This window comes from Girardinichthys multiradiatus, chromosome 12, assembly GCF_021462225.1.
Source record: "Girardinichthys multiradiatus isolate DD_20200921_A chromosome 12, DD_fGirMul_XY1, whole genome shotgun sequence".
In the NCBI taxonomy this organism is placed as follows: Eukaryota; Metazoa; Chordata; class Actinopteri; order Cyprinodontiformes; family Goodeidae; genus Girardinichthys; species Girardinichthys multiradiatus.
Window position 1 is genome coordinate 1,919,440 of NC_061805.1, and position 17,079 is coordinate 1,936,518.

The 17,079-nt window shown below is 44.3% G+C and overlaps 1 protein-coding gene across 1 annotated transcript in view; it reads right to left on the reverse strand.

The window, feature by feature from the left end:
• ehmt1a (euchromatic histone-lysine N-methyltransferase 1a) overlaps positions 1–16,339 on the reverse strand; it is a 52,704-nt gene extending 36,365 nt beyond the window's left edge. The window contains exons 1-2 of the mRNA XM_047380416.1: positions 16,241–16,339; positions 198–592 (exon numbers count right to left, since the gene is read on the reverse strand). Of these exons, the coding sequence (XP_047236372.1) occupies positions 198–590 (393 nt within the window). The 5' untranslated portion in view covers positions 591–592; positions 16,241–16,339. The remainder of the gene's footprint in view (positions 1–197; positions 593–16,240) is intronic.
• Positions 16,340–17,079: the final 740 nt, after the last annotated feature.

The window sequence follows — 17,079 nt, forward strand, 5'->3', positions numbered from 1 at the left end:
ATGTTAGAAAGTAGCGTGAACAAGGAGACAAGCCTCAAGAAGAGACAAAAGGAGTAAAGTATGGACTAACTTCAAAGTGTATTATGTTGTCATCTTATGTCATGCAAATAAACAAGTTGGGCCCTTCAGGTTTAAGAGTTTAAAACGGAATGATTTTGAAAACCTACTTCTAAGTAAGTCAATATATGTTTAGTTACCTTGCTAAGAGAACCTGACTGTGCCATTTCCATTTGCGTCCCCTGTGCTGAACCCGAAGATGGAACCAGTTCCTTTGAGTTTTCAGCAGTGGCAGCAGCAGTGGCAGCAGCTTGAGGAGAACGTTCTCCAACAGCTGTAGCAGTCAGCTGTCCAGCTGTGGCCAGAAATAGGCCTCTCCGAGATGACAGCGCTTTCCCAGGAGCTGCTTCAGCAGGTTTTCTCTGCAAAGCAGCATCGTTACTAATAATGGGGGACTTGTGGAAAGGAGTCACTATAAATCTAGCCCTTTGACTGCTTCTAGCTTCTTGTCCTTTGGAAACCTTTTGTGTTCTAGAAGAAGGACTAGAGGATCTTCCTGGTTCAGGGCACAGATGGTTTCGGTTGGGTTCCATTGCTGTTAAGAAAAAGCACGTTTGTGTCGGCACCAATACAAAAAGTACTGCTGGTAAGTTCTTAAGCAAAGGTCTCTGAAAAGAAGCCGAATAGATGCATTGATTATCTACAGTGAATTTGGTCTCAGACATGAGAGGTCAAGGTCATTAATCTAAAGCTGCCTATTTTAAGAAGAAATTAATCATACATAAAAATGATCACTTTTAGATTTTTAGTACACATTCCATCACATATATTACATTTTAATTAGAGATGCACCATCCAATCAGCCAAAGATCAGAATTAGTCATTTTTGCACCTCTGTGAAATTAGCACAAGGTTGGATATTGGATACGTTGGTGATCCCCGGATTCAGCGGGATCCCCCTCCCATTTGACACGATTCAGGCAGTCTAATTACAAGCAGCTGCTCTCTGCCTGCTCCCTTCTACACACTGTGGTTCGCTTAAGGATGCCAATAAATTTCCAAACCAAACACTCTTGAGAAAGAAAAACTACCGTAATTGCTTTCATGTCTTGTGACCCAATGTTTTTGTTAAGTTATTTTTCTAAACATTTTTTTATTAGATATGTGTATATTGTACATTGTAAATTTGTATATTCTGTAATGCAGAATATTGCATTGTACATTGTATATTGTACATTGTAAATTTTAAATTGTAAATTTGTATATTCTGTAATGCAAAAACAGAACAAAAGAGCAAAGTGTACAAATGTGCAAATTCCTTGTTTGTATGTACGAACTTGGCAATAAAGCTGATTCTGATTCTGATGACAGATGAGACATATTCTCATATTAATAAATCTTCCATTTTTAATTTTTATAATCAAAATTGATGAGTTTTGTTTTCAATAGCTTTCAGTTGTTGGACCCACTGTCACAAAATTAATCTTAAATTATTCTATTAGATTGGACAGATGAGACACAGTCATGAAGCAATATCAAAGTTCGACAGTTTTATTTCCAACGTATAATTTATAACATCATTGACCACTGTTCGGACGTTGCACTTTACTTGTACAACAGACATTTCCAGCTGCCTTTCTTTGCATTTTCATATTCTGTGCCGTTTATGTTTAGGCACTGGGCATGGTCGTCACACTGCATCTGTTAAAGTATAAAACAAAAACATACATGCTTATACCTCCATGTTACACATGAGTGTTTAGTTGCTTGTCAATTGTATTCCCCAGAAGGTAATGACCACTACAGAGTTACTCCTTATGATTACTTTACAATTACACGTTGACAATGAAATTTCTCAAGGTCTCACCTGATCTGTTATTTGAGGCCCAAACACTGGGGGATTATAGGCAGCAACCATTGTACAGCAAATGTGCTCATCAAACACTGTAATAAGAAACAGAAGAAAGACAATATATTATTCAGTAAAATACAGTACTGTGCAAAAGTTATATATATGCTTATCCACCAAGACACACAAACACACACAACACACAATTACTCAAAATGGTTAAAGGTCATAAAAACAAAGGTTACTATAACATCTGATGCTGGATTAAATCTGGGATTTATAAAGTTAATCACGCAATTAGAAAACTGTCTTGAGATATCCTTTTTGTACAGCAAAACTTCCCTGGCACATATAGGCAACCATCTGCTCCATATGGTATGCCTGATATGCCGCGACAGAACAAAAAATTAAGAAATGACACTTTTGTTACAGACTGGTTCTTTCTTATAGCATTATAATGTAACATACCCTGACAGATACATGTGGTTAACAATATATAAAGGCATCCACACATACACAAAAAGGTAAAAATATTTTTTCAAGACACCCCCATAAGGACCATTACATCGAGGCACGTGACATCTCACGGTACGCCAGAGCCGGGGTCCCACCCTGGAGATAGGCCTGGGGTCGGGACTCGTCGGAGAGCGCCTGGTGGCTGGGTTGCTCCTTGCGGGACCTTGCCGGGCCAAGCCCGAACGAGGGATGCAAGGTCATCCCCCAGTAGGCCCAACACTTGCAAAGGAAAATATGAGGACCGATGCAAGGAGGATTGGGCGGCAGACGAAGGTGGAGACCTCGGCGGCCCGATCCCCGGATGTTTAGGCTGGCTCTAGGGACGTGGACTGTCACCTCGCTGGGGGGGAGGAGCCTGAGCTTGTGCGGGAGGTTGAAAGATATCGAATAGAAATAGTCGGGGTCACCTCCATGCACAGCGTGGGCTCTGGAACCCATCTCCTCGAGAGGAGCTGGACTCTCTTCTACTCTGGAGTAGCCCACGGGGAGAGGCGGCGGGCTGGGGTGGGTTTGCTTGTTGCCCAGCTCAGCCGTCTCGTGTCGGAGTTTACGCCACTGGATGAGAGGGTCGCATGTCATTTCGGCCTATGGACCGAGCGGTAGTGCAGAGTACCTGGCATTCTTGGCTTCCCTGTCGGAGGTGCTGGATGACTCCATTATTCTGCTGGGGGACTTCAACGCCCACATGGGAAACGACAGTGACACCTGGAGAGGCATGATCGGGAGGAATGGCCTCGCCGATCTGAATCCGAGCTGTGTTTTGTTATTGGACGTCTGTGATAGTCACGGATTGTCCATAACGAACACCAAGTTCAAGCATAAGGGTGTCCATCAGTGCATTTGGCACCGGGAAACCTTAGGCAGGAGGTCGAGGACTGACTTTCTTGTCATGTCATTAGACCTTTGGCCGCATGTTTTGGACACTCGGGTGAAGAGAGGGGCTGAGCTGTTCACTGATCACCACCTGGTGGTGAGTTGGATCCGCTGGAAGAGGAGAAAGCCGGACAGACTTGGCAGGCCCAAGCGCATGGTGAGGGTCTGCTGGGAACGTCTGGCAGGGATGTATTCAACTCCCACCTCCGGGAGAACTTTGACCAGATTCCGGGGAATGTTGGAGACATAGAGTCCGAGTGGACCATGTTCTCTACATCTATTGTCGATGCTGCTGCCATTGGCTGCAGTCGTAAGGGCTGCGGTGCATGTTGCGGCAGAAATTCCCGAACTTGGCGGTGGACACCAGCAGTAAGGGACGCTGTCAAGCTGAAGAAGTCGTCCTATCGGCAGTGGTTGGCTTATGGGACTCCTGAGGCGTCTGACGGGTACCGTGAGGCCAAGCGTGCTGCGGCCCGGGCTGTGGCAGAGGCAAAAACTCTGGCCTGGGAGGAGTTCGGTGAGGCCGCGAAGAAGGACTTCCAGGTGGCCTCAAAGCGATTCCGGCAAACCGTCCGGCACCTAAGAAGGGTGAACCAGCACTTTGCCAACACTGTTTACGGTGGGGTTGGAAGGCTGCTGACCTCGACTGGCGACATTATCGGGCGGTGGAAGGAGTTGTTCGAGGATCTCCTCAATCCTGCCATCACGCATTCCCTGGTGGAGACAGAGGCTGGGGACTCGGGGTTAGACTCTTTCATCACCCAGGCTGAAGTCACCAAGGTGGTTAAAAAGCTCTGCGGTGGCAGGGCTTCGGGGGTGGATGAGATCCACCCTGAGTATCCTCAAGTCTCTGGATGTTGTTTGGCTGTCATGGCTGACACGCCTCTTCAACATTGCGTGGTGGTCGGGTACAGTGCCTCTGAACTGGCAGACTGGGTTATTGGTCCCCATTCATAAGAAAGGTGACCAGAGGGTGTGCTCCAACTACAGGGGATCACACTCTTCAGCCTCCCTGGTAAGGCCTATGCCAGGGTATTGGAGAGGAGAGTCCGTCCAATAGTAGAACCTCGGCTTGAGGAGGAGCAGTGTGGTTTTCGTCCCGGCCGTGGAACACTGGACCAACTCTATACCCTCTACAGGATACTCGAGGGAGTTTGCCCAACCGGTCCACATGTGTTTTGTGGACCTGGAGAAGGCATTAGACTGTGTCCCTCGTGGTGCCCTGTGGGGGATGCTCCAGGAGTATGGAATCAGGGGCCCTTTATTAGGGGCCTTTCGATCTCTGTACAAGTGGAGCAGGAGTTTGGTCCGCATTGTCGGCACTAAGCCGGACCTGTTCCCGGTGCATGTTGGACTCCGGCAGGGCTGCCCTTTGTCACCAGTCTTGTTCATAACTTTTATGGACAGGATTTTGAGGCGAAGCCAAGGGCCAGAGGGGGTCTAGTTTGGGGACCAGTGGATTTTGTCTCTCCGTTTTGCAGATGACGTGGTCCTGCTGGCCCCTCTAGCTAAGACCTACAGCATGCGCTGGGGCGGTTCGCACCCGAGTGGGAAGTGGCTGGGATGAAGATCAGCTCCTCCAAGTCCGAGGCCATGATTCTCGACTGGAAAAGGGTGGCTTGTCCTCTTCAGGTTGGAGGGGAGTTCCTGCCTCAAGTTGAGGAGTTCAAGTATCTCGGGGTCTTGTTCAGGGAAGAATGGAGCGGGAGATCAACAGACGGATCGGTGCGGCTGCCCCAGTAATGTGGGTGATGTGCCGGTTCGTTGTGGTGAAGAAAGAGCTGAGCCGAAAAGCGAAGTTCTCGATTTACTGGTTGGTCTACTTTCCTACCCTCACCTATGGCCATGAACTTTGGGTCATGACCGAAAGAATGAGATCCCGGATACAAGCGGCTGAAATGAGCTTCCTCCGTAGGGTGGCCGGGCACTCCCTTAGAGATAGGGTGAGGAGCTCGGCCATCCGGGAGGACCTCAGAGTAGAGCCGCTGCTCCTCCACATCGAGAGGAGCCGGTTGAGGTGGCTCGGGCATCTATAGCGGATGCCTCCTGGACGCCTTTCTCGGGAAGTGTTCCAGGCACGTCCAACCGGTAGGAGGCCCAGGGGACGCCGGAGGGACTATGTCTCTTGTCTGGCCTGGGAGGATCTGTCTGGGGAAAGGGATGTCTGGGCGTCTATGCAGAGTCTGCTGACCCAGCGACCCGGTCCCTAATAAAGCGGAAGACGATGAGTACGAGTACGAGTATTTTTTTAAGATTCAAACACAACTCTTATTACAAGGACTGCTTGGCACTGACTAAGGTTCTTCTGTTTTATCCCCACAGGATGCTCTGGAGAATGCAGGCTTAAGACTTTCACACCATAAATACATGCACGACATGATCAAAACAGTAACTCCTCATCTTACTTTAACAAAAATGACTCCAAAGCCACCTTCAACCTGTTGAATAGGGTGGCATATAGTCCCCCATTCCATTTGATATTTAACCGAGTCTGTTGTCTCCATGGAATCACCCTCTCATCTTGAAGTATTCCCTACATAATGAATAAAAAGTGCAAGATGAATTGTTATTAAAGCTGCAAGCAGCACTTAAGCGCCACTCCAGCGTGTGTCGCAACCGCACCCATCCCGCATCGAGACCTAAACGGCTCTCGTTCATCTTGACTTGTTCAGGCAGGCTCAGTTTAGCTCTGTTGAGTGTTCAAGATTTGGCAAAAATCCGACCTTCATGATATAGGCTGTGGTCGCTTCCTGTTTAGTGGCAAATTATCTGTTGTTAGACAAAGTTTGAAACATCCACAGATTGTGAAGGAGGGTCAAACACCACAGAAACCTCTGACTTTGTTCTCAGTGGGCAGGACTAAAGTGATGTCATCAGTTGAACATACCCATGTATTGAACACCTATTCATGATGAAGCACACAAAATCTGGTGCGGATCTGATAATGCATCAGGAAGATATAACTACTTGAAATATTCTAGGAGGCGAAATTGAGTCAAATTCTAATGTAATCCTATTACATGCATCTGTGTGTAGGCTGACAATTATCATTTATATACCGTTTTAAATAAATCTGATTATTTATATGTGATTTAGAGCCGACCGTTTCCAAATGGGTAGATATGGTATATAGCTGGGCGAAAAGACGCGAGAAGCGAGACCGAGTGAGATTGCACACGAGACCGACTGAATGTACGCGCGAGATCGAATGAAAGTGCACGCGAAACTTAATAAAAGTGAGCACAAGACCGAATAAAAGTGCGCACAACCAAATAAGGACAATGTTTTACAAAATAAAATACAATAATAAAGATGTCTGACAATTATAAAACTGTATGATTGTGAACACACATAGTACAATTGAGTAATAACGTATCGTCTATAAACAGTCTAATAAAAAAATCTGTCTAAATCGGTAAATTTTGTATTGAATAAATATAAATTTAGATTCTTAGACTGTTTCAATGCATTGGAAGATTATGTGTCACTTCAGTCTTTGAGGACATTTTGATGTTTGGGACCGGTGCTGATGAAGTCCGCCCCTTGGCTTCCCCAGACCTCTGCAGGTTGGCCTTTTTTAATCAGGAGTGTTTCGGCAGAAAAAAAATAAAATAAAACAGTCTAACGAAAAAATCCGTCTTAATAAGTAAATTTTGTATGTAATAAATATAAACATGGTGGGTTTTTCTGTCAGAGTTTAAAACAGTCATCCAGTTCCATCTGAGCTTGTTTTTGTTCTTATTCCTGCGACTGAATGCATAGGAGGATTATGTGTCATTTCACTCTTCAGGTTTAAAAGGGCCAAAGACTTGTTTTTCCCAGAGGTAAAACTTTTTATAGGCTAGTTTTACTAGTTAGGCTGTTCTTCACACCTTTTCAGTGAAAGATCTGAGTACGTTATTTTCAGTAACTGTAATTTTTTTGGTAAGCTTTTCCCTAACTGTACAGTGTCTCCTTATTTTTTGTTTTACTTTTATGTGTATTTGCATGCTTTTCATTTGCCTTTCACTTTGCTACAGAAACACCGGCATTTTCCAACTGTGGGAAAAAACGATCAATTCTGAATTTGGCTCCGAAAAATCTTTAAGAACCCAGTTTGAGACAAATGAATTTTGTCTCGGTTTTCAGTTAGCAGTTACTGCAAATCTTAATATTATTGAGAGGACTATTTCCATTAGATTTTGTGAAATGTATTGTTTTTGCCTGTTGTATCTTGTTTTAAAATAAAAAGGCAAAGAAACGTTAGACATTTATTAAGAACTGCTGATAACAAATTTGAATATATTTTTTGATCTTTATAAACATTTCTCAACCCCTTGCATTTGTTATTTTTCACTCCCCTCACACCCCCAAATATTTATCAAATAACAAAAACAATATAACAAAACTTTTTTTCCAAACATTTTTTTAAATCTTTTTAAACCATTTCCACCCGTGGTATTTATTTAACTCAAGTTGATTTACATGTTAACCCTATGTAGAGGCGTGCTCAGGTGCAAAGCGACGCGAAGGATGCGATGTAAACGGCACGATGCGAATTGTGTAATTAGCGCCAATAGAAGCGAAGCGAGAGGGAAGCAAAACCCGCGATGGACACAAAGCAAATTTCGCTGGAATTGAAAAATCTGAACTTTTCTGTTAATTCGTGTCTATAGTCCTCTTTTCAGCTCAAGGTACATCTATGTTCATGCAGGAAATTATATTTTATTCATAAGTATTTAATTTTCAGATGCATCTGTTAGCGAGCCTGATTTCTAGGTCTCAGACCATCCTTTATTAAATAATTATTCAATACTTATGGTTACCATGCTACATTCTGTTGTCATATCAGCATTTGCCTAGTGTAGCCTATTTTGGCAGTCCTAGTCCATATGTTTAGACACAAAAATGTTTATTATATTTAGATGTGGACAGTACAATTTGGCTGTTTTTCTATTGAGTTGAGATTTATTTATTTACCGAAGACGGATGGACAGGCGTTCTGCAGCGGGGATACGGCACCTGTAGTTGGTGTCCCCGAGGCTGATTCATCGCCCAACGCAGGACAGCCGGTCCTCAAACTGGGTCCTGCATAGACAGATGTATTGCTGAAAGCGACCATCATCCAAACGCAGCTAGTAGGTGGTGGGACACTGCAAACTGGTTCCGTCTCTGGAGAATCTGGTGAAGCCAGAGACGTCGACGCTGTTGTTTGACTTTTCCATAAATAAAGCATTGTCACTCGCTCCATGTTGAATTGAACCCGGCAAGCAGCAAATAGCTCCTCCTATTTGATGACATGGTGAAGCGAGTGGAGTGCTGTCGCCCGTTGGCCACGCGAATTGCTGGCGAAATGTCAGGCGAGCGACAGCCCGTGAATGAGGTGAAAAATCCGCTGGAATTGCGGTCAGTCTGAATCTAACATAACCACAAGTATCAAGTAAAAAAATATAAACAACATTTTGCAAACAACATACAAACTAAATAAAAGTCAGAATTACACATTTCCAAATCCCACTGAGTCTCTGATTGCTTCAGTGAGAAGGGCCATCAAGTCTTACTCATCCATGACCCCTTTGGGAAGGCTTATAGTCAGGGAGCATATGGAGGCGTATGGATATCGCCTGTCGATACACTCCTGGTTAAAAACGTTCACCTGCAGTGGTCTGGGGAAGCCGAGGGGAGGGTCTACATCAGCATCCTCCAAAACACCAAAATGTCCTCAAAGACTGAAGTGACACATAATCATCCAATGCATTGAAACAATCTAGAAATATTCAGTCGCTGGAATAAGAACTGAAACAAGCGCAGATGTAACTGGATGACTGTCTTGAACCCTGACAGGAAAACCCACCCTGCTTATATTTATTGTACTGAATTTTATCATCCTCAGTCAAAGCATGGCTTGGGACTGATTTTTTTTATATTTTAGGGGGCGCTGTGGAGGAATTAGGACACACCCATCCAATAATCTTTTAGGGGCTGGAGTAAAATTGATCATATTGAATTTAGTGCAGATCAGAGGGTCAGAGAGGGACCATTCCAAGTAAAAAAGGTGACTTCCTGTTTCCAAAAATTTTTTTTTGATTACTTTTAATCCCACATGCCTTAAAGGGATACTGACAAATTTGGAGCCAATAGCTCAAAAGCCCAAGGAGGAGTTTGTCAAAGTGCGACATGTATGAAATTTCTATAATGGCCAAAAATGACCATGTGACCCAAAATGGCCAACTTCCTGTAGGTTTTAGGAAATACCTCCAAGAGACTTTTTTTCTTGATTTGGAGGGTTCTCACTATATATCAAATGTAAAACCTTTACAATATACCAATTGGGCTATCTCCGTTTAGGGGCCGCTATACAGCCATTAAGCCACACCCCTTTAGTTTGGTGAATCTTCATATATCCTTAGGCCCCCAAAAAGTCAATTAAAGACCCGGAATTATAAGAATATCTGCGATTACAATAGGGCTTTGCAGCGATTTCGGTGCTCAGGTCTAATTATTAATTCAATTAACAGGACAACTCTCTTATTCAACTAGCAGCTTCTCAAAATGACAACCACATAAGTGTTTGCAAACATCAATAGAATTAATGGCATCACTTTGCAAAGTTTATTTGTATTTGTACACTAATTTGGAAAATTGCTTAAATCTTGAATTTCTGTATTCTTTTCTTTTTTAATGTATTGGTACAGAACAAAAAAGGAAAAGTACCATAGTACCAAAAGTACCATTTAAATTCATATTTGAAATTATTTCAAAATGGTCTGCCTTAAAAGACAAACCATAACACACACAAAAAATTGAATATTTTTGTAGAAGCAAAAATCACAAACCAGCAACTTCCAGTAGTTGTTTACCAGCACAAATGACAGAACAGCTTCATAGCGGTCAAAGTTGAAAAATAGAATAATATATTTTATTATATAATAATATAATAAAACAATATAAAACAAACCATGTCTAATTTCTGATGACAAATTTAAACCTCTTGTATCAAATGTAGTCATGCCCTATATTCAAGTCATTTATTTTATTGACAAGTTTACTTTCTGACAGCGAGGTTTTATTATATATAATATCTATATATATATATATATATATATATATATATATATATATATATATATATATATAACATCTCAACTAATGCATTACTTGTTTACATGGCAGATTTGTATATTTCAGTCATGTTTTACTCCATGTAACTGACGTGCGAGTGGGAGAATTTTACTTATTCTTCTTACATTGGCACAATAACACAATAAACAAACATATATTTTCAGGTGGGCTCTGGAACCCATCTCCTTGAGAGGGGTTGGACTCTCTTCTACTCTGGAGTGGCCCACGGGGAGAGGCGGCGGGCTGGTGTGGGTTTGCTTGTTGCCTCCAGCTCAGCCGTCTCGTGTTGGGGTTTACCCCAGTGGATGAGAGGGTGGTATCCCTGCGCCTTCGGGTTGAGGATAGGTCTCTGACTGTCGTCTCGGTCTACGGGCCGAGCGGTAGTGCAGAGTACCCAGCCTTCTTGGTGTCCCTGTCGGGGGTGCTGGATAGTGCCCCTCCCGGGGACTCCATTATTCTGCTGGGGGACTTCAATGCCCACGTGGGAAACGACAGTGACACCTGGAGAGGCGTGATCGGGAGGAATGGCCTCCCCGATCTGAATCCGAGTGGTGTTTTGTTATTGGACTTGTGTGCTAGTCACAGATTGTCCATAATGAACACCATGTTCAAACATAAGGGTGTCCATCAGTGCACTTGGCACCAGGACACCCTAGGCAGGAGGTCGATGATCGACTTTGTTGTCGTATCATCAGACCTTCGGCCGCATGTTTTGGACACTCGGGTGAAGAGAGGGGCTGAGCTGTCCACTGATCACCACCTGGTGGTGAGTTGGATCCGCTGGAGGAGGAGAAAGCCAGACAGACTTGGCAGGCCCAAGCACATAGTGAGGGTCTGCGGGGAACGCCTGGCGGAGCCCTCGGCCAGGGATGTATTCAACTCCCACCTCCGGGAGAGCTTTGACCAGATCCCGGGGGATGTTGGAGACATAGAGGACCATGTTCTCTACATCTATTGTCGATGCTGCTGCCAGTGGCTGCGGCCGTAAGGGCTGTGGTGCCTGTTGCGGCAGCAATTCCCGAACCCGGCGGTGTCAAGCTGAAGAAGGAGTCCTATCGGCTGTGGTTGGCTTGTGGGACTCCTGAGGTGGCTGACGGGTACCGTGAGGCCAAGCGTGCTGCGGCCCGGGCTGTGGCAGAGGCAAAAACCCGGGCCTGGGAGGAGTTCGGTGAGGCCATGGAGGACTACCGGTTGGCCTCGAAGCGATTCTGGCAAACCGTCCGGCGCCTTAGGAGGGGGAAGCAGTGCTTCGCCAACACTGTTTATAGTGGGGGTGGGAGGCTGCTGACCTCGACTGAAGACATTATCGGGCGGTGGAAGGAGTACTATGAGGATCTCTTCAATCCTGCCATCACGCATTCCGTGGTGGAAACAGAGGCTGGGGACTCGGGTTGGACTGTTTCATCACCCAGGCTGGAGTCACCGAGGTGGTTAAAAAGCTCCGCGGTGGCAAGGCTTCGGGGGTGGATGAGATCCGCCCAGAGTACTTCAAATCTCTGGATGTTGTTGGGCTGTCATGGTTGACACGCCTCTTCAACATTGCGTGGCGGTTGGGTACAGTGCCTCTGGACTGGCAGACTGGGGCGGTGGTCCCCCTTCATAAGAATGGGGACCGGAGGGTGTGTTCCAACTACAGGGGGATCACACTCCTCAGCCTCCCTGGTAAGGCCTACGTCAGGATATTGCAGAGGAGAGTCTGGCCGATAGTCAAACCTCGGCTTCAGGAGGAGCAGTGTGTTTTTCGTCCCGGCCGTGGAACACTGGACCAGCTCTATACCCTCTACAGGGTGCTCGAGGGTTCATGGGAGTTTGCCCAACCGGTTCACATGTGTTTTGTGGACCTGGAGAAGGCATTCGACTGTGTACCTCGTGATGCCCTGTGGGGGGTGCTCCAGGAGTATGGAATCGGGGGCCCTTTATTAGGGGCCATCCGGTCCTTGTACGAGCGGAGCAGGAGTTTGGTCCGCATAGCCGGCACTAAGTCGGACCTGTTCCTGGTGCATGCAGGGCTGCCCTTTGTCACCAGTCCTGTTCATAACTTTTATGGACAGAATTTCTAGACGCAGCCAAGGGCCAGAGGGGGCCTGGTTTGGGGACCAGTGGATTTCGTCTCTTCTTTTTGCAGATGACGTGGTCCTGCTGGCTCCCTCTAGCTAAGACCTACAGCATGCGCTGGGGCGGTTCACAGCCGAGAGAGAGCTGAGCCGAAAAGCAAAGCTCTCGATTTACTAGTCGGTCTACGTTCCTACCCTCACCTATGGCCATGAACTTTGGGTCATGACGAAAGAACGAGATCCCGGATACAAGCGGCTGAAATGAGCTTCCTCCGTAGGGTGGCCGGGCACTCCCTTAGAGATAGGGTGAGGAGCTCGGCCATCCGGGAGGGGCTCGGAGTAGAGCCGCTGCTCCTCCACATCGAGAGGAGCCAGTTGAGGTGGCTCGGGCATCTATACCGGATGCCTCCTGGACGCCTTCCTCGGGAGGTGTTCCAGGCACGTCCCACCGGGAGGAGGCCCAGGGGATGGCCCGGGACACGCTGGAAAGACTATGTCTCTCGGCTGGCCTGGGAACGCCTTGGGCTCGCCCCGGAGGAGCTGGAGGAGGTGTCTGGGGAGAGGGACGTCTCTGCTGAGTCTGCTGCCCCGGCGCCCGGTCCCGGATAAGCGGAAGACGACGACGATGATATATTTTCATAAACAATGACAGCCACTCTGTTCTGTCCCCAAACAAAATCACGCCAGCTGTGCAATAATTCAGGAGGAAAATTGTGTCCACCATTCCCGCTGCATGGGCAGCCACATGAAACAGGCTTACAATAACCTGCAACATCATAATTTATTCACATTTAAAGTGCCTATGACTGTCTTTTGCTGCAAAACTGAACATTTGTTGATATGAATTTCGTGAAAATGATTAAGCAAATGTTGCAGAAATAAGCAAAACATAACCTTAAAAAATACAATCACATACCTCCCCTATCAACCGGTGATGAAGCCAGCACTGCTCTGAATGATGGATAACAACATAAAAAATTATATAAGGTTACATATTTTAATAAGAGCCATCTGCATAAGCAAGAATGTTCAAAATATATTGCTCTATATACATTTTGCATTTATCATACATAGATGTCATTAGTGATGTCATCTAATGCTAATTAGGTCCTTAATTTGCTACTTTTACACACTTTAGGACATATGCATTATTTCCCTGTAAAATGATTTGACTCTTGGATTTTTGTTTGAAATTACAGTTAATTTAATGAATTCCAATAAATCCAGACAATTTCAATGGAAACTTTCTTGTTTGGAACACTAAAAACTCAATTCTTTAACTTTTCATGGCAATCTGCAAATAATTTTCCAGCCTTCAACAAACCTCATCTGTATATAAATTGATACCTGTCAGCATCTTGATTTTAGGAAAAAAAAAAACATAGTATGCAGTAGCTCAAAGGTGAAATCAAATTTACCTGTGAATCTTTATTATGCTGATCATCTTGAACTTGTCTGATCTTCACTGTAGTTCCATGTGAAGTCTTAGAAACAAACCACTCCACAGTGGGATGATCCCCATGTGATCTTTCAGCAGAACATCAATGTCACCGGAATCTTCTGACAGAAACTCACACTCGGCTTTGACCTGTCTCACTTCAAAAGTGTGTGAAAGGTGACTTTCCAACAATGTTACTTTTCTCAGTGATGCTTTCCTCAGCTTCAGTTACATGTTCACTGTTTTCATTCTTGATGTCTTTGATGTGCAAGATGCAGTTGTTGAGGTTTGGCTTGTTTTTACCAAAAAATACACATATATGATAAAACACCTCAAGGACGAGCTGCATGCTTTGGCAGTTGAAGAGGAATGCATAGCTGAATGTTGCATTCTCGTGTATGCCTCTGTCTCTAGTTTTTCCTGTCAAATTACTAAATGACATGGTCAGAAATTTGCAATACCTGCTGTGAGTCCATACACAATGTTAAATGCTCTGGCAAGGTACACAGAAATATCTTCCTTGTTGAACGATGACACTATTAATCAAAATCCAGCTGTAATCACTCTAACAGTTTCCTCCTGAATGCGTTTCCTCCAATGGGAAATGGGAGGAGTGCTACGGCTATTGGGGATCAGTTCTTTGATTGGCTAGGGAGGTTGTTCCTTTCCCACGCCTGGAAAAATTGAAGCATAATACATAGAATGTCTTGATCAGGGATTTTCTGGACAACACTGCCTGTCACATGAAAGTGGAGGGTAATGGGTGATGACCGTCTTAGAGGTCCTGCTAATATCCTTATTCCAGTGTCCTGCAAAAGAGTCTATTTGTGGGTGCTGAAAATAACCTTTTGATGATGCCTGACTACTGGCTTCTTGTATCACTCTTTGAGTAAACATGAGTTCAAGCATGTCATTATGGAGCCTTGCACCATTTTTCAACTCATCCTTGGGTAGGCTTTTTGCTAGGTTGCTGGGTCCGGCCATTATTTGTTTGATTGGCATCTTCTTCAATATGGAGCAAGAGTAAAGACTGACACCATTTATTAGAGCTTTGGCAATCTTACCTCTTCTCAGGTATTTTGCTTGCCAAATTTGTCTTTAGTTACTGCATCCACTGAAAGTCCATTTTGCAGAAGCATTAAAAAAAATGGAGACTTGTGTTTACGACTACTGCTGGCATTCAAAAGCAAGAGTACAGCATGGATAGTTTTTCAAGAACTGATGATATAACGATATCATCAGTTCATGATGATACAACTGAAATACAACGTATCAGTCCATGAGGGATGCAGTTTACTCCCAACATCTAATTTCCTTTCACTGTCTCCTTGTTATCACAGTTTTGAACTTTCTAGTCCGTGACTTTCTGCAGTCACTTTGTTCATGGTGATCATCTGCATTTGTGCGCTGCTGAACTGTTGCACTCCGGCTAACTGCTGCCGGGTCACTGACATCAAGGAGCACTGTCTTGTAATCTTATAATTAGGATAAACATCAGTTATCATTTCTTTAACATGGGCACTCAAACAAAGACTATAGAGTGCATTTTGCTAAAGCCATTTAACACCTCCAGTATATTGAGAGGTTGTAGGAAATGCGTTAAATCCACTTAGATGTATGTGTGATATCTAGCAGAATAATTGAACATTCAATGTGTGACAGTGGGTCACATGGCCAGAAAACTATTCAAACAAATTCATCAATTTTGATTACAAAACTTCTTTAAAAAGAGAATGCATTAAATGCATGAGTGTGACTAATTTTCTCAAGTTTAGTAGAAAAACTTAACAAAAAAGTCTGCGACATTGGGTCACATGACCTGAAAGCTATTAATTTTTGTTTCTCAAAAGCGTTTATTGACAGACCCAAGGTGAACCACCGGGCGCAGGCAGAGAGCCGCTACCCGTAAACAGAGCGTCTGCATCGGTTTAAACGGGAGGAAGACGTCGCGGAATCTGCGGTGCGCCAATACAATCGAATGCCCAACCTGGAACTAGCTTGACTCGGTTTAATCAACTTTAATATCTCTGTTCAGAGTGTGTGTTTATTTCTTTTCATTCGCCTCATTCGTTGCACATTACTCCCATTTAACCCTAGGATAACTTTAGAAGCTGCATTGTCCCCAAACATCACTGCAGCGGAAACTTCACCGGCGTACTTTACCCTAAAGCTAAGTCACCACGCTGTGGGATGAGATGCAGAAGTCACAAGTTTGAAAGAGGCAACCAAACAATGGCTGCCATCTTTGTTTTGATTCGGAGACGGAGGCAAAACTTCGGAAAGCAGTTAATGAATGTTCTTGTTATATTGGACGAGTTCGTTTTTCACAGCTTCTAAGCGGGAAGCCGTGTTACATAACTACAACCACCAGGTAAGACATATCAAGAGTTAAACAGCAAAGTTTTAACTTACCAATCGGAGAGAGAAACAGCGCTGGAGATCCACACCATGTATGTATGGAATGCCTGAAGGGTCATAATTCGCGCAATTGCCCCTGGACTTGAACAAAATATTCATGCACATTTGAATGAAGATATATGAATATATATTTTTCTAAACAGATTTTCCTCTAACGTTTTCTGTTGCTTTGAGACACGCCAGAGGTATAAGTATTTATGGGCTGTATAGCTCACCTGTTCTTTTTGCATAGATCAGTCAAGAAGCTAGCTGCTTAATAAACGGAATTGCTTTACACTGATCCCGATTTCGCGATGAGCCTTCTAGCTATTATCTGCAATATTATTTTTCATTCAACTGTGAACGAGGAGATGATGTTATAAGACCTAGCCCACCTAATTAGACTTCTCTTTAGTCACTTAGTTGGTAACTACAATGTTCACTGATAACATCTACCAGGGGTCTGTAGCTACATCTAACAGGCAGCATCTACAACTTATGAGTTTATCTCCAGCTATATCTAGTCACTTCATGCTATTATTCTCTATTTACAGTCAATGATGCTCTTCTCCACCTAGCTGTCTACCAACTCCTTTTTACACAATCTCTTATGGACATGAACTACACACCGTTCTAGCTCCAGCCTCTTCCAGAAGCAGGTTCCAGAGCATTCTAATAGGAAGGCAGAAGAAGGCTTTACGGCCACAGTTAGGAGTGGAATATACAGGGGTTGGACAATGAAAGTGAAACACCTGGTTTTAGACCACAATAATTTATTAGTATGATGTAGGGCCTCCTTTTGCGGCCAATACAGCATCAATTCGTCTTGGGAATGACATATACAAGTCCTGCAC